We start from the raw sequence: 18,023 nt of genomic DNA, 5'->3' as shown, positions 1-18,023 counted from the left end.
GATGTCCAAAACCATCCATCCTATATATCAATCTTTACCTCCGGACCATTCCGGAGCTCCTCGTGACATCCGGGATCTCATCCGGGACTCCGAACAACTTTCGGTAACCTCGTATGACAATTCCCTATAACCCTAGCGTCATCGAACCTTAAGTGTGTAGACCCTACGGGTTCGGGAGACAGGCAGACATTACCGAGACACCTCTCCGGCCAATAATCATCAGCGGGGTCTGGATACCCATGGTGGCTCCCACTTGCTTCACGATGATCTCATCGGATGAACCACGATGTCGAGGATTCAATCAATCCCGTATACAATTCCCTTTGTCTATCGGTATAGAACTTGCCCGAGATTCGATCGTCGGTATACCTATACCTTCTTCAATCTCGTTACCGGTAAGTCTCTTTACTCGTTTCGTAGCACGTCATCGTGTGACTAACTCCTTAGTCACATTGAGCTCATGATGATGTTCTACCGAGTGGGCCCAAAGATACCTCTCTGTCACCCGGAGTGACAAATCCCGATCTCGACTCGTACCAACCCAACAAACACTTTCAGAGGTACCCGTAGTGCACCTTTATAGTCACCCAGTTACGTTGTGACGTTTGATACACCCAAAGCACTCCTACGGTATCCGGGAGTTGCACAATATCATGGTCGAAGGAAAAGACACTTGACATTAGAAAAGCTTTAGCATACGAACAATACGATCTAGTACTATGCTTAGGATTGGGTCTTGTCCATCACATCATTCTCCTAATGATGTGATCCCGTTATCAATGACATCTAATGCCCATGACCAGGAAAGCATGATCATCTATTGACTAACGAGCTAGCCAACTAGATGCTTGCTAGGGACACATTGTGATATATTTATTCACACATGTATCACTATTTCCTGTTAATACAATTGTAGCATGAACAATAGACGATTATAATGAACAAGGAAATATGATAATAACCATTTTATTATTGCCTCTAGGGCATATTTCCAACAGCACCACCTCTAGGGTTCCAATCCTAGGGGTGGCGGCAGCCCCATATGGCGCGAGGAGGTGGCGGCCAAGGCAGGGAGAGAAGGGGTGGCGCGCCAGGTGGACCTCGGCCCCCTCCAGCGCTAGGGCTTGCCCCCTTCCTCCCTTTGCCACGCCTTGGGCCTAGGTGGGAGGCGCACCAGCCCACTCTGGGCTGGTTCCCTTCCAGTTTTTGGCCCATGACACCTTTTGGGGCAGGTCGCCCATCCCGGTGGACCCCCAAAACCTTTCCGGTGGTCCCGGTACGCTACCGGTGATGCCCGAAACACTTTCGGTGTCCGAAACCCTTCATCCTGTATGCCATTCTTTACCTCCGGATCATTCTGGAGCTCCTCGTGACATCCGGGATCTCATCCGGGACTCCGAACAACCTTCGGTAACCATGTACACTATTTTCCTATAACCCTAACGTCATCGAACCTTAAGTGTGTAGACCCTACGGGTTCGGGAAGCATGCAGACATGACCGAGACACCTCTCCGTCCAATAACCAATAGCGGGGTCTGGATATCCATGTTGGCTCCCACACGTTTCACGATGATCTCATCGGATGAACCAAGATGTCAAGGATTCAATAAATCCCGTATGCAATTCCCTTTGTCGATCGGTATGATACTTGCCCGAGATTCAATCGTCTCTATCCCTATACCTTGTTCAATCTCGTTACCGGCAAGTCTCTTTACTTGTTCCGTAGCACATCATCCCATGACTAACTCCTTAGTCACATTGAGCTCATTATGATGATGTTCTACCGAGTGGGCCCATAGATACCTCTCCGTCACACAGAGTGACAAATCCGAGTCTCGATTCGTACCAACTCAACAGACACTTTCGGAGATACCCGTAGTGCATCTTTATACTCACCCAGTTACGTTGTGATGTATGATACACCCAAAGGACTTCTACGGTATCCGGGAGTTGCACAATCTTACGGTCCAAGGAAATGATACTTGACATTAGAAAAGCTTTAGCAGACGAACAACACGAGCTAGTGCTATGCTTAGGATTGGGTCTTGTCCATCACATCATTCTCCTAATGGTCTGATCCCGTTATCAACGACATCCAACGTCCATGATCAGGAAACCATAATCATCTGTTGATCAACGAGCTAGTCAACTAGAGGCTTACTAGGGACATATTGTGATCTATATATTCACATATGTATTACTGTTTCCGGTTAATACAATTATATCGTGAATAATAGACAATTATCATGAACAAGGAAATATATTAATAACTACTTTAGTATTGCCTCTAGGGCATATTTCCAACACCCCAACCCTACACCGACATCACACTGCGGCACGACTGACATTTGGATTCGAAGGTGATCCTAGTGCCAGCGGTGCCGCAGTCGGCACGGGCGCATACGAAGGAGGTGAGGCACCGACAGCAGCAAGTGATGCCAGAGCAGCGGTGCAACCCCGTGTACGTTGCAGACTCTCCCGAGTGGGAGGCCTAGTTTGCATGGGAGCACGAGGAGCAACGCTGACGTGGCATTCATGGCGTGGTGGCTGGACCGACGCCGTCCCTCATCATGCGCGAAGAAGACCAGGAGGCGGAGACTGCGTACCAGAACGCGCTGGCGGCCGTCTTGCATGCAATCGAGGAGGAAGTGTGCCTCAAGGAGGAGGAGCACGAGTCTGCTTACCAAGCGCAGGTGGCGGAGGCCATGCCCCTCTCCGCTGTCGGCTACGCAGTCGTGCCGCCGTTGGCCCTGCCGTCCCCCGCGAAGGCTGACCGAGGGCCATTGGTCCTTAGGCCCAAACAATACGCCTCAGACGGGGTGGTGCGTGAGTGGGTCATCGCGCCACCCGTCTGGTTGGGTGCGACGACGAAGCAGGAAGCGGCCTACCTAGAGCACTGGCGGCAGTGGCGCTAGCGAAGGAGCGCGCAGAGGTCGAGTGGATCGAGCAGATGGAGTGTGAGGCCGAAGCTGAGGAGGAGGAGGAGCGACGTACAGCCCAGCAAGCGCCGGTGCAGCCACCGACGAACGACGTCGCCATCGTCTGAGAGACGACTTTCTCCTGGGATGGCCCGACGCCAAGGCTTGTCGACATCACCGACCACGACGACAGCAATGATGAGGACGCCTAGGGCAGTGTGCCTCCTCGTTTTTAGTTTATTAGATTTTCTGTTTTAGTGTAATGTGGACTCGCGGGATTATCCCCCGCGTTTCATGCCGACATTAATATTTAATTAATGGGTTTATATTTTCAAAATATTTATTAAGTTTTTTTCAGGCCACCAAAAATAAGTCATGGCCGGGTTGGATGCAAGCGTCGATCCAATTAAAAAACGAATATGAATATCTGCCGAACCGGTCTAAATAAATAAAATACGGACAAAGGACGCGTCCATTTAGGTGACACGGTTGGAGTGGCTCTCAGGTCATGCCGGCAGAATTGTGCTCAAGCACCAAACAAACAAGGTGCAAGCAATTGTCCGGTTTGCTTCTAGCCACAGTGGCGCAGACAAGGAGACCTCCCAACGATCGTTGATTTGTTATTAGTTAGTAGATAGTAGATGAACAATACAGAATATATTTAAAAAAATGTATTAATATTGTTTGGCCCTTGTTATAAAAAAGATTGAATGTGAATCAATCTGTGATTGAATGGTTAGAGTGACAGTGATATTCACAGTTCATCAGAGTTTAAGTCTTGGTGCTCATATTATTTCTGAAATTATTTTAAGATTTTGGACGATGCGCATTGAGTGGGAGTAGAAGTTTCCATCGATGACGAGGCATTTATTGTAATTTCGTAAATTTCAAGATGATATATCGTCTTAATTTTTTAAAGATGTTCATAAAAATAAGATGTGTATATATACGTTCATAGGGATGCGTGTCAGGTGTGTAAAACAGAACAAAAACAAAAGAGCCAAAAAAACAAACCAAACTGAATTTTTGGTTTTTCTTGTTTCCGATTTCAGTTATGGTTTCCAATCTAAAAACATATGCCATTCGATTCTTTTGGTTAAAAACTAAGAACCATTTTGTTAAACTGAAAAACCGAATGACCAACTACACACTCACAAAAATCACCTACTTGGAGTCGAATTCCTGACCTCGACCGAATGATGAACGACACGCTCGCAAAAATTGACATTCATCATAGTTGTCAATGGGAAGCTTCTCTTCCCAAACAAAACCAAAAACGACTCACTCCCCCGTCCCCTCGCGTCGTTCCCAGGCGACGCCAGGGGAACCCTAGCGTCGCCGCCGCTCCAGCACCTCTCCCTGTTCCCGTTCGCCGCCGCTGCCGCCGGCCTTCGCTGCGGTGGCGGCGGGCCCTGCTACCGAAGGTGGCGGGGGCGCTCTCTCCCTCCCCCAGGGCGACGATGGAGGCTGGCTCCGTTGACTGGGACGGCGACGGCTGACGGGCCAGCGTGAGGAGGTCGGGGCGGCGGCCCCGGGACAAGCTGGTCGGCGCGTGGCGGCTTGGGTGGTCCATGCTCGACGGCGGCGACGACTTCGACCACTTGGGTGGTCCGGCCTCGTCGGATCTGGGCCCGGGCGCTTGGATCCATGTGCGGGACGGCGGGGCTGTGCGGCAGCGGCTGCGGGCTCGGGGTAGTTCGGGCGTGGAGCATCGCCGGAGGTGTTTCAGTCGGAGGCTGTAGCTCGAGGGGGGCTTCCCTCCTATGTCTCCGACGGGCGTCGGCTGGGCGGAGGCGGGTTGCAGCACGGATCTGGCCGAGTTGGTCTCGTGCGGAGGTGTGGAGGATGGTAGCGCGGCGGCGCTGCATGTGGTGGCTCGAGCGGGGCGGCTACGACGGCATGAGGTGCCGCGGTGGTTTTTGCTGGTCGTGTGTGACTGGTGGTTGGTGGCCGCAGGCTCTCTTGTGCATCATGGATTCTTGCGAGGGACATCGGCGGGCTGCGGGGGCAATGGGTTTGGTGAGCTCCGGCCAAAAGCTTAGCATGACCACGGTTAATGTCGGCGGCGACGCGTCTTTGGACGTTGTTTCCCTCCTTGGAGGTGTCGTCGAGTGGAGCCCCTTCACCTCCCTTGTCGCCTGAGTCGAATTCCGGGTGAAAACCTTTGCTCCGGCCTTTGCCGCACCGGCATCGACGCGTTCGGTCGCTTCCTCCTTGGGGTGATACCTTTGGAGGTCCGGTCCCTTGTCAGCTTTGGTGGCTTGGATTTTTGTCATCGTCCAGGTGTCTGCGCGGCCTCGGGGTCGGTGTGGAAGTCGGAGCGGCGTTTCCGGAGATTTCCTTTGTGTCTGGTGTTGCCTTTGGTCGCTTGGGCGGCAAAGCCATCGACTCGACTGGATCGTGGCCTCAGGGCCAGTGTGGATGTCAGAGCAGCGGCCCCGGAGATGGTTGTAGGGTGTCAGCTTCGGTTGCTCGGGTGACGAAGCGGGCGGCTCGCCCGAAGCGCGACCTTGGGTTAGTGTGTGTTCTTGTTGGTTGTAAGTCGAAGCGGCGGCTCCGAAAAAGGGTTGTAGCGTGTCGATTTCGGTTGCTCGGGCGACGGAGTTGGTAGTTCGTTGGATGCGCGGCCTCGGGGTCGGTGTGTGGGTCGTTCTTGTATCGGTTTTCGGCCAGTTTTCCTTATTAACTGGTCAATTCTTCTTCTTCTATATGAAAAGACAGAGCTCATGCAGGTTCCTCAAAAACAAATTGACATGCACCTACTTGGAGTCGAATTCGTGACCTTGAGCTAGAAGGTCCAATGCGCATAAAGCTTGCTAGCCAACCATACCAGCTGAGTTATCTGATTTAGAGCATCTCCAACAGCCGCGCTACCCACGGCGCACTAAAAAACAGTTTGCATCACGCCATTTGCCTGTTTTGGCACGGTGGCCAGTGCTGGCTCCAGCAGGCACGCTAAATGCAGCGTCCGCGCATAGCTTCAGCAGGCGCGCTAAAATGCAGCGCGCGTGAGCAGCCGACGCTTGCCATATGTTGCATTTTTGACCCATTTTGAACACAGAATGAATTTCAAACATCAAAACAAGACATGGCATAATTTAAATCACACAAACAAGTTCATGATGACATAAAATGTTCATGCCCACAAGATCATCCAACCAAGTTCATGCCCACTAGTTCAAATTCATGCCCACATCAAGCCTCGTCCTCGTCTTCATCTTCATCTTCATCTTCCTCTTCGTTTTCCCCTTCCTCCGATTCATCATCTGAAGCGGATTCTTCCTCCTCCTCTTCATGGCTGCACGCGGTGTTGGCAAGATCATGCGAAGGTGTTGGCACACCGGAAGACATGCCGCCCATGGCGCCCGGAGGTGCTCCCATGCCTCCCATGATAGACGCAAAACTCATGCCTCCCATGCCGCCAATGCCGCCCGTAGGTGCTCCGAAGCCATCCATGCCTCCCATGCCGCCCATGCCACCGCCACCCATGCCGCCAATGCCACTGCCACCCATGCCGCGAAGCATGGCTCTTTTTTGGATCAAGACCTCTTCACAGTTAAGATTGATATACTCCTTTTGCGCCTCATTGAGAGTATATGTGTCCAAGAAGAACAATTACTTCTCCCATTCCAACAACCTAGATCGCTCCTCCATGGCCACCTTCCTCTCCTCCAATGTCACCTTCCTCTCCTCGGCCGCCATCCTTCTCTCCTCGGCCGCCATCCTTCTCTCCTCGGCCGCCAACCTCCTCTCCTCGGACGCGACATCTTGGGTCCTTGCCATCTTCCTCACCTCGTTCGCTTCTTTTCTTGCCTTCACAATAGCTTCCATAGCATTTTTGAGCTCATTATCCCCTTTCCTCTTCTTCTTTTCTTTTGCATCTTTCTTGCACCTATTCGGTCATTTTGGCTTCGAGTATGAAACCGAGTTTGGTGTACGGCTTCTCTTCCGTCATCATTTGATGCCCCCTCTTCATCATGATCCAACTCAATTGCTCGCTTGCGTTTGTCGCTCTCATCAACATCATCGATGCCGTCATGCTTATTTCACTTCTCATCATCCTTCAATTCTTCATAGCAATGATGCAAGGTAAATGGTCTCCCTTTCTTGATGTTTCCTTTCTTGGTCTTCTTCTCCTCTCCTTTGAACAAGTTTTGTGCAATATTGCACTACAAAAAAACAAAACAAGTTAGCACTACAAACACCAAGAACAAGCATGATGAACATGGATGAAATGACACTTACCCTATCTATATCATTAGTGCCACTTGGGTTCAACTTGTCAACCGCCTTTTGTGCGGCCTCCCACTTTTGACAATCTCGGTTGATTGTTGACCACCGGGAGCGAAGAGATCGTGTCGAGAGGTCAACTCCACTCTTGTTGTGTAGATCAAAGTGCTCCTTCATCCGGTTCCAATATGCATCTTTACTTTGATCACCTCCAATGGATGGATCCCTCGACACTTGCAACCAAGTATTGCATAGCAATATGTCTCCATCGTTCGTGTAGTTGTCTCCTCTTCCTTTCAGTGCGTCGACAATGCCCTCACCATCTTCATCCACCTCGAACTCATGGTCATCGAAATGCATGTCATTGGTTTGAGACCAATGAGAATTGTTGGAGCCAACACCCATAGTTGACATATATGCCTCATCGTTGACACTAGAAAGGATATATAATGAAGCAAATGAGCTATCTATATGTATGCATTTAAAAAATAACAACAACAAAAAGTTGGAGAATTTTTTTACCTTTGGTGCATTTCCTCGAACACCTTTTGCGCGTCGGCCGCCGGCTCAACAAATGAGCTCGCCGGCGCTTTGGTAGCCGTCGCGGCCGTCACACGCCCTGCAAGTCTCTTCCTCGACGACTTGGAGGAGTCGGAGCCATCTGCCGCCTTGTTCTTCTTCGCGAAAACCTTGCCCTTCTTTGCCCGCGCTGCATTCGAAAGCTTCGAGAGGGGGGCAAGTGGGTTCACGGCGGGCGCCGACGCGAGGCCACCCGCCGCGGAGGTCATCCGTGGCGGCATGAAAAGTCCGCGCGCGATGCTGGTGCTTGGAGGAGCGTTGGCGGAGGCGAAGCCAAAGCTCCCCGCGCTAGGGTTTGCGGCGACGGCGTCGGCCGTAGCGGAGGAGTCGCGGGTGTAGGAAGTGGTGAAGGGGGTGCCAGTGGGGGCGTCCATCGGGTCAGTTCGCCGGCAGCGGCGCGCAACGGGGCGAAGGTGCTGCGGTGGAGAGAGTGCGGCGCGAGCGCTCGAGCGTGCAGCGCGCGGAAGCGGACGCACCAAATAAGCAGCGCACGACGGCGATTGCGACCGCGCGTTGTACTCTATATGCCGCCGTGTTTATCGCGCGACTCGCTGGAGCACCTTTTGCTATTGCGCGCGTGCTAAAAGAATGAATTTTGCAGCGCGGCTGTTGGAGATGCTGAAAAAAGAGTTATATCCAGAATATTTATATATTGTTACAACAGTTGGGCATAGAAGAAAGTACGAGAGCCATAACTAGTTGCAAGAAAAAGTAAAACAACGAAACATACTTGAATCTTTTATTATCCCTGAGCTGAAAATTGACATATGTGACAAAAAAATGATGTGTTGCTGAAAAAATCGCGTCAACTTTGATTAATTTGGTTATTATCAAAACCAAACCGAAATTAAACGCTTATTACCGTAACTGAACCATATTATATACAAAACTGTATAAAGTGAAATATAAAAACCATATAAACCGAACTGGAAAGACCCAATACACATCCTAAGATAAATGTATGCACGTTTATATAAACATATGCGTCTTTACTATGTTTAGAAAAAAGATTGAGTCATCCTCCGCTTTAATTTCTGGTCCTGCCAATTGCCTAGCCAGATAATCAGTCAGCCAGATAAATATATGCACGTTTATATAAAAAGTTGTTCTCAGTCAGCAACCAAACAGTTTTAAAAAAAGGGGGCAGCTATACCAAACAGCCAGATAATCCAACGGCTAGGAGGATATGCAAGTGACACATATAATTGTTGAGCACTTGATGTATTTCCCTTGGTCTGCAATGTCTCTTGGTCTGCAATGTCTCTTGGTCTGCAATGTCTGCATGTAGTTCACGTTTTGTTATGCATGCATAGAGATGAACTTTTTTCTTGAATGATTTGAAGACGCTTCACCACACCTACCACGTGGTGTGTGTAGATGGTTTCGGTTGTTACTTTTACATGTATATTTTGCATGTTTAGTTTCCTTAGAGCAGACACTATAAAAACGCGACCTGCATACTACTCCATCCGTTCCATAATATAAGTCTTTTTAAAGATTTCACTAGTATGGATGTATATAGACATACTTTAAAGTGTAGATTCACTCATTTTGCTTTGTATGTAGTCCCCTAGTGAAATCGCTTAAAAGACTTATATTTAGGAACAGAGGGAGTATTTTATAGTATGACGAAGTAAGATTTTACGGGATAAAATATTGCGCTGCAATAACCGACCTCGTATATAAAACTGTAAAATTAAAAAAAAATGTTCGTGAAAAGCAACTACTACATCATTCATCAAACATAGGCATGTTTTTTTGTAAAAACTACATCAGTTCTTCATCAAACTACATTAGTTCGTCATACTACTACTAGGCAAGGGGATCTGCGGGGCGTGCAGCATACCCGAGCCAATGCTACCAAAAACGACTCGTGCGGCGGCGATGGCGCGGTGGAGGAGCCGGAGGAGCTTACTCCTCGTCGGAGGTGGAGTCGAGGTCGATCCAAATGTTGTCCTGCTCGGCCTTCAGCATGCGCAGGTCCACCTCCTTGGACGCGCTCGCCTGCGACGCTGTGATCCCTTGCTCGAGGAAGATCTGCTCGATCTCGAGCTCGCGGCGGTTGCGCGCGGCGTCCTCCGCCACCTCCCTCACCGAGCGCTCCATGATGGCGCGCATGAGGTGATCCTCCTGCTCCGGGGGGAGGTAATCCTCGGGGCCGATGACCCCTCCAGGCAACTCGCCGGCGTCGTCCTCGAGCTTGACAGTGAGTGGCCCGTGCTCCTCCGCCCTTCTCTTCACCAGAGTTACGGTCCGCGAGGACGAGGCGCCCGTGGACGAACTCCCAGCAGCAGAGGAGCCGGAGGAGCCGATGCATCGAGCCGCGAGCTCGTGCTCGTACTCCTCAAGCTCTCGGCACTCGAAAAGCGGCGGCGGCCGGAGGCCATACTTCAGCCACCTCCGGGATACCGGCTTGCGTGCGGCGTCAGAGCCGCTGCGGCGACGACGCTCGACGTCATCCCCTTCATTTCCGTGGCCGTCCATGGTCGGGAGAGCCCGCTGGTGGTTTTTTTGTGTCGCCGACAGCGAAAAATTTGGGCGGGGTGGGGGTTGAATCGGGGAGGAGCTGCGACGGCGGTGGTTAGAGTTCGACCCGTAAACGCGCTGTAAAACCTCATATATGCCGGCTCGAGGGGTCTTTTTGCGGGTCGCGGTAAAACTTTTACGGGCCGTACTCGCGATGCAGGATCTGTTTCGGCCACTAAAACGGGTCAAACCCCTATACTCACCGGAATTTTGCAGGTTCAGCCCTTGTACGGTGTCTGCTAGAGATACTTTTACTTCTGGTCGTTTATCATACTTTGCAGAGTGACAGTTTCTTTAATGAAAATCCACAAAAAGGCTCATTGTTTCAAAAATAGTAAAAACACTCACATAAAAGATCCGTACAACTCCTCCGTTTAGAGTATCTACAGCCGGACCCTTCATACCCCCTTAAATGCGTGAGCAAGCCGTCCGATCACTAACCGGTCATAAAACTTCGATCTAATCGGGCCTCTCAAACCGGTTTCGAACATCCTGGCTGACCGACACTCCTCATATCCAGCCCAAATATGGGACGCATCGACCCCACATATATTCGCCCTCATCTGCTCGCGGGATCAAACCCTAGTCAGTTTATTTCACTCCCTTTCGCTCTCATCCGCCACCCTGGCTTACCTCAAACGATCTCCCGCCTTCTCCGGCATGAAGGGCAATGGATCTGACTCCGACCAGTTTGGATCCATCGACTGGAGGGTCGTCCCCTGCGGATTGGAGGAGGCAATGGCGGTCCGCATTGCACTCCATCGCTCACACAAGGACAACGCCCGACCGACGACAGGATCTGTCCATCGTGACTCCATAACGTCCGCTCAATGGACCACCGGTTCCTCTGGGGAGGGATCCTCGAGGTCTTGTCTGGCGGAAAATCTCTCCTTCCCCATCATCGATCCGACAGATTTCGAGTCCCATCGGGAACGGGCTGTCCGCCATGGGAAGGAGAGGATAAGGACCACCGAAGCCTGTCTTGCATAGGAGATGGTGGCGACGGAGGCGGTTGATGCCGCGGTGCAGGTGTTCGCAAAGGAGGAAGCCATCCATGTCCGCATTTTAAAAAAATGACAGCGGAGGAACACGCCCGCCCTTGCCCGAGAGCAGAATCGGACGGTCTCTGAAATGGCCGGACTACCATCGAAGGAGGAGGAGGAGTTGAGCGACGATGAGGACAGCTCCGACGATGAGTAGATTCAGCTCGATCCGTACTGTGTTTTTGATCGGTACTTCAGCGAGAAGGACGACAAGGGCTCCGCAAAAGGCAAGGGTAGTTGTGGCTGATCTTCACCATAGTCAAACATGTCAAATTTTGATAGTCCGATGACATGTTAATAGTAGTAGAGTAGTTGAACGATGTGTGTAGTGCATTGACATACTGGTTGCATGGTTTGTATGGATTTAAAATATACTCCCTCCGTTTCTAAATATAGGTCCTTTTAGGGATTTCATTACGTAGCAAAATAAATGAACCTACGTTCTAAAGTATGTTTATATACATCCGTATGTAGTATCCTAATGAAACATTCACAAAGATTTATATTTAAAAACGGAGAGAGTAAGATTTAAAATTTCGGTTGTAAATACATTATTTAAGAAGTGTTTATGGAAACATTTGGTTGCGTTCGCGGACGTATGAAGTTCGTGGGCGTGACGGGCCAGGGGACCGTGTCACAGCAGCTGCTCTTGGATGCCTCGAAGTGCCACGGTGATGGCGGCAAAGGAAGGCCTCCTCGAAGGCTCCGCGTCCCAAGCCCGGCAGATGAGATCAACCAGGGCTCCCGTTGTACTATCCGCGTCGCTGTCCGGGAGCTTCGGCCTCAGTTTTCCATCCGCTACCTCCAACGCAATCTGTGAAGCGCAACAATGCAGACAGACCGAGTCCATGGCTATCAGCTCGAAATGAAAGGTAATGGAAAGCAGCTCCTGCCATCGATCGATCACCTTGCTAGGCCCGTAGCTGGCGTCTATGTACGGGTGCTCCCCGGTGACGAGCTCGTTCAGCATCACGCCGAAGCTGTACACGTCGCATTTCTCCGTGTAGGGCTCGCAGCGGATCACCTCGGGCGCCATGTACACGTACGTCCCTGACAAGATGCTCAGATCAACAACTGCCACGGGAGAGGTCAAAGAAATCTGCCGGCGTGCATGCATGCATGCATGCATGGGCGAGCGGTGTCTTACCGGTTTCGCCGGTGAGCGCCTGCCCGCCGTCCGGCAGGAACCTGGCGTGGCCGAAGTCCGCGACCCGCGCGCGCGAGTCGGCGTCCAGCAGCACGTTGCTCGGCTTCAGGTCCCGGTGCAGCACCCGCGGCGTCTGCTCGTGGAGGTGCCGCATCGCCAGCGCGACCTCCAGCGCCCTGCTCACCCTCTGCGCCAGCGGCCGCGCCGGCCATGGCGGCAGCAGCTCCTTCCGGCGGCGCTCCTTGCCCCCGTGCAGCCACTCGCCCAGCGTGGCGCCGCTCAGCAGCTCCGTCACCAGGAAGCAGCTCTCCGGCGGGCGCAGGCACGCGCCCATCAGCCGTAGCACGTGCGGGTGCCGCTGCCGCGACAGCGCGTCCAGCTCCTGCGCGAAGAAGGCCTCGGCGCTCGGGTTTGAGCGGAGGAGCTCCGGCCTGATCCACTTCACCGCCACCTCCAGCCCCCTCCACGTCGCCCGGTGTATGTCCGCCGTCGTCCCCCGGCCTATCGTCTCGTGCAGCTCCATCTGTTCCACGCTCCACGAACAGCACGCGGTAAGAAAACCCGATCGACGACATGCATGCACGCACGCGCGCACGCACACAACTCTTGCCTATTATTGATACGTCACCTCGTCCGGTGCAACGGACCAGCCGTGCTGCGCCGCGAGGTCTCTGGTGGCGACCAAGTACGGGTCGCAGGGCAGCGCCTCCATCGATTCCGGTTCGTCCTCGTCGCCGGTCGCCGTCGCGGCCTCCGGGTCTTCGTCGTCGCTGCGAGGGGAGCGCCGCTCGTCGTTGGAGGCGGCAGACATGAGGTGCAGGAAGCCGTGCTCCTGGGCGACCTCGAGGCAGAACCTGAGGTACTCCTGCGCGTTCTCCAACCGGCCCTTGTACGTCTCCTTGAGATCGCTCTGCTTCTGCAGCTCCTCCCTGAGCTTCACGACCTTGACAATATATACAACACTAGAATTGACAACTGACAATCTCCCACCAATTCCTCGAGTTGTAGGATATGTGTCAATGTGTGTACCTGTTGGCAGCACTCATGGTTGGGTGAAGACGAGGAGAAGATGCCGGCAAGGCGGCCGCGGAGCCCGCGGTGCTCCTGCCGCCTGCGCTGCTCGTTGCCCGTCGGCGTGCTCTCCATGGCCGGCGGGAGGTTTCGGTTCAGGCCGTTATGCGGTTTGCCCTCGGTGTTGAATTGAACGGAGGAAAGGCGGATGAGATTGGAAACCGTGGGGAGTGACTGTGCAAGGTGTAATAAGCAGACAAGAGGTGCGGTTCATCCAATGCAATGTGCACCAGAGTTTTGGAATTTTCGTAGCAGAAGCATGAATGCGATTGACGGCATTTTCGAACTGGCAGGTATCAAGCCGGCAAGCTTCGCAGGCCCAACAGCTCAAGTGCTTGCTATGGGCACATTTTTCATTTTCCGGTTAGACCGTAGTCTGCAAAACATTTTTCAAATCCACGAACCTCTTTTCAAAATACATGAACAAATTCAAATCCATGAACCTGTTTTCAAATAGGTAATTCAGTTAAATTTGCTGCAACCGTGTGTTTTTCTGATACAAACATTTTTCATGCAACTTTTTTTTCGTGTAAATTTGTTGCAACCAGCGTCATATTTGTTGCATATTCGTTTGGTTGCAACTTCAGTTCGTCGGATTTTTCGTTACAATCGATGTTTTTTATTTTTGCTACAACCGTGTTAATTTTTGCTACAACCGGCATCATTTTTTGTTGCAACCGTTTACTAAAAAAGTTGCATACACGTGCATGTAGATATTTGTTACAACCGGCGTTTGACTTTTGCTACCAGGCACCATCAGCTTCGTTTTTTTTGCTACGATCACGTAGATATTTTTGTTGCTATAAATTTTGTTTTTTGTTGCAACCGTTGAAAAAATTGCTGCATTGCATCGAATTTTTGCTGCATCGGAAGAAAAATGTTGTATGAAGATCCAACGGTGCGGACGCGCAAGGTTGGTGGATCGTGCGGCCGGCGCGCCGGCGCAGAGCACTGCCCTTTCAAATACATGAAAATTTTCAAATCCACAGACGTCTTTCAAGTATGTGAACATTTTCAAATGGGTGAATTTTCCAAATTGCAAACATTTTTTCAAGTGAACTTTCCTTAATTTCACACGTTTTTTTAAAACAGCGAAGATCTTTCAACTTCACGAACAATTTTCAAGTTCACGAACACTTTCTAAAATTCGTGATCATTTTTTAAAAAATTGAAATTAATTTATTTTTTTAAAAGTTAAATTTTCTAATAAACATTCTGTCCAAAACAAAAAAAGCAGCCAAAAATCATCTAGATTTATGGGTAGACAATTTAGATCCCAGGGATCGAGGAGCCACACATGATGTACTAAAGAAAGTCCTAAAGCATGTTTACCGAGGCTATGTGCCTCTAATTCAAAGATGAAGGAGCAGCTTGTAAACTTCCGTGAAATCACTTTCTTTTACATTGAACTATTTGTATTTCATTAACCAACAGACGCAGCTACATCGTTGGCCAACAAGTCACCTACTCCCCCGTCACGGTTTAGAAGGCATGCTTAAAAAACCTCTGGAATCAAGATAGTCATCGATTGGTTGTGAGATGTAGCAGGTGTAAATGCTAATGCGCCTAATCAACTGAGAAAATACTAGTACTAAGGCTGGCCATAGTGGGGGTATCATAGCTAGTAACATAGTCTTAGGACTAGCGAACATGGTGATGTGACAAGTAATTAAAGAAGAGAGAGAGAGTATTAAAGTAACATATGTAGATACCGTAACATTTTAAATGCTATGCTACTATGTATCATGAATGTTAATAAATGAGATCATCTATGATACTAGTTTATGATATTATGCACTATGAAGATATTATCATACAATAATAACGTATGCATGATACTACTATATGTTACTCTCCATTATGGACAGCCTAATATGTGAGCGGCAAATTGAAAGGGCGCATGCAGGAATAGTACTAGTACTAATCAATAAGAGTAACTGCTTTCGCGCCTTAAACATTGTCTATTTTAAAAATGCACACAAGTTTAACTCTGCCTTCCAAACCGAAGGGAGTATAAAAGTAGGGGCTCCTCCCGACCATACGGCTTGGGGTGAGCGTTCAGCTTCGCATCAAAAGATGCGAGTGCATCAGCAATCTTATTACAGGTTCTGAGATAGTGCATAATCTTAAAGGAAAAGAAATTCAGACTAAGAAAAGCTTTAATCTCGCGGAACAGAACTCCATTGGGAGAGAGGTCGTAGCCCTGTGTGGTTACCGTCTGAACAAGTTCACAGGAATCCATCTCGACCACAATGTTTGTCATGCCCCATCCTTGCGCCGCCATAATAGCGTGTAAGAGCAAGTACAATAAGGTACAGTCAGCAGGCTGTAAGAATAAAAACGTGAATAGCTAGCTCTAGCACGTGCTTCTAGATGCTTTATGAGAATGAAAGGTGGGCCATATATGATAAAAGCAGTACTCTTTTATAGCTAACTATTGTACAAGCTAGCTATCAGATGAGATGAGCTATAATAGCCAGCAGTTGGCTATACTATTAACCATGCTCTAAGCATGCTTCCGCTTCCGCCTGAAGCGAGTCTTGCAAGTAATTGAGCTTGCCCGCCCCCGAGCCGACAGCTTCCCCGGCCTTGTCGCGAATCACAAAACCCCAACCTCCAGCACGCTCATTCAGCAAAAGAATCCCGTCTGTGTTAATCTTGAGTGTGTCATCTGTTGGAGGTTTCCACCTCTGCATCTGAACGAGCCTCTCCCTTGGAGTCTTAAGGCAAAAAGTCTCAAAATCATTTATCGTTCTTCTGGTTTGGAACTGCACAGCGCTGATGTTCAGCTTCATGTTCTCTGCATTTATCTTGTTTCTTGTCGTCCACCAAGTCCATAGTAAAGCGATGCATGTCATGGCCTGCTTTTTCTCCCATTTCAGTAGCCGGTTCAAAAAATCTTTGGGGCCAACACATGCTAGGAGCATTTGACGTTCATTATCCATGTCCAGACCTGCCCACACTTTGCGTGCCTCCTTACACTTCAGAAACAAATATAATGAGCCCCATCTTCATTAAAACGGTGACAAACTGGGCAAAGGGCGTCAGTCTCAACCCCTCTACGTTTGGTGCCGAGCAGTGTTGGCAAACTGTTATGTGCGATGCGCCATAAAAATTGTTTCGCCGCCACCGTACACGGAGCCTTCCAGATATCATTCCAATGAAAATCCTCCTGCCCTGCTGCAGCTGAAGTACCCGCTTGTTCCCTCTGTCCGATGAGCCGCTGCAGCTTGTAAGCCGACTTAACTGAGAAAATTCCTTTGGGATCACACGACCATGCCCAGTCATCCTCTATATCCGTTTTTACTGGGATCGCAAGGATCAGCGAAACATCCACTGCCCAAAACAGATCGTGGACAAGCTCTATATCCCAATTACCCGTGTATATATGGATCAAGCAGTTCTTGCACCTTCGTTGCAAAGAGCCTCCACTGGGTGTAATCGGCCTTCTGGACCATTGCCTAGGCAGCCATGGATCTGCCCATATGTTGATGCTGGAGCCATCACCCACCCGCTTTATTATTCCATTTCGCAGCAACTCAGTACCTTGTAGGATGCTCCGCCAAGTATATGAGATACCTTCTTTTGATTGTGCACCTAACAGATCCCCATCGGGGTAATATTTTGCCCGCAGCACACGCGCACACAGCGACTTTGGGTCGGTTAGTATCCATCATCCTTGTTTTGCTAGCATGGCCAGGTTGGAAGAGTGCAGATCTTTGTAGCCCAGCCCCCCTTCTGCCTTAGGAAGTGTTAACTTCTCCCAACTGATCCAATGCATCTTGTTCTCATTATATTGTTGTGCCCGTGAAATCACTTTGATCTCCCTTAGCATATAGGCCACATGTTGTTGGCTTTTGAACGTGCATATGCAGCTGTACAGGCGTGCCTACGCAATTCTTGCTTCGACCGGATACTTGACGGAACTTGCGTAACTAGCTACACGAATAAAACTGATCGATGGATTTGATGGCTAAAGGCCCGTGTCGAGCCTTTGCTTTGTATTGCTTTTTGTTTTTCTGGTGTTACAATCAACACCCCTAGGGTGTCCTTTATATACGTCCACAAGGGACTATGAAAATAGACTAGGACTAGGAATCCTAATACTACTAGGACTCGGTTTGGCTTTCTTTCCTAATCCTAGAGAAACAACATGATTAACTTCTACATTCACCTCCTTAATCTTGTTGCTTGACTTCACTCTTGCACTCCGACTTTCCTCCTCATCTCGATGAACTTCTGTCGACCGAGGGACTTGGTGAAAATATCGGCAAGTTGGTCTTTCGTGTTCACATGTTGAACCTCGATCAACCCTTTTTCAATGCACTCCCGGATATGGTGGAACCGGGTATCTATGTGCTTGCTCCTTTCGTGATGAACCAGATTTTTGCACAACGAGATTGCAGCTTGGTTATCGATCTTCAGTGACACCTTCTGCACCTCCCGCTTTGCAAGAATAGCTAGGAGTCTTCTCAGCCACACTGCTTGACAAGCCGTCGTGCTTGACG

At 50.0% G+C, this 18,023-nt stretch overlaps 1 protein-coding gene across 1 annotated transcript; it reads right to left on the bottom strand.

The window, feature by feature from the left end:
- Positions 1-11,931: 11,931 nt before the first annotated feature.
- LOC123396819 (PTI1-like tyrosine-protein kinase 3) lies at positions 11,932-15,799 on the bottom strand. Its single transcript, XM_045091629.1, has 7 exons — positions 15,558-15,799; positions 13,886-13,958; positions 13,474-13,689; positions 13,073-13,387; positions 12,433-12,967; positions 12,205-12,347; positions 11,932-12,111 (listed from the first exon to the last, which is right to left on the bottom strand). The coding sequence occupies exons 1-7, from the start codon at positions 15,797-15,799 to the stop codon at positions 11,932-11,934; spliced, it is 1,704 nt and encodes a 567-aa protein (XP_044947564.1).
- Between the last annotated feature and the right edge of the window lie 2,224 nt (positions 15,800-18,023).

Source organism: Hordeum vulgare, chromosome 5H (genome assembly GCF_904849725.1).
Source record: "Hordeum vulgare subsp. vulgare chromosome 5H, MorexV3_pseudomolecules_assembly, whole genome shotgun sequence".
Classification (NCBI taxonomy): Eukaryota; Viridiplantae; Streptophyta; class Magnoliopsida; order Poales; family Poaceae; genus Hordeum; species Hordeum vulgare.
This window is presented reverse-complemented; position numbering and strand designations above follow the sequence as displayed.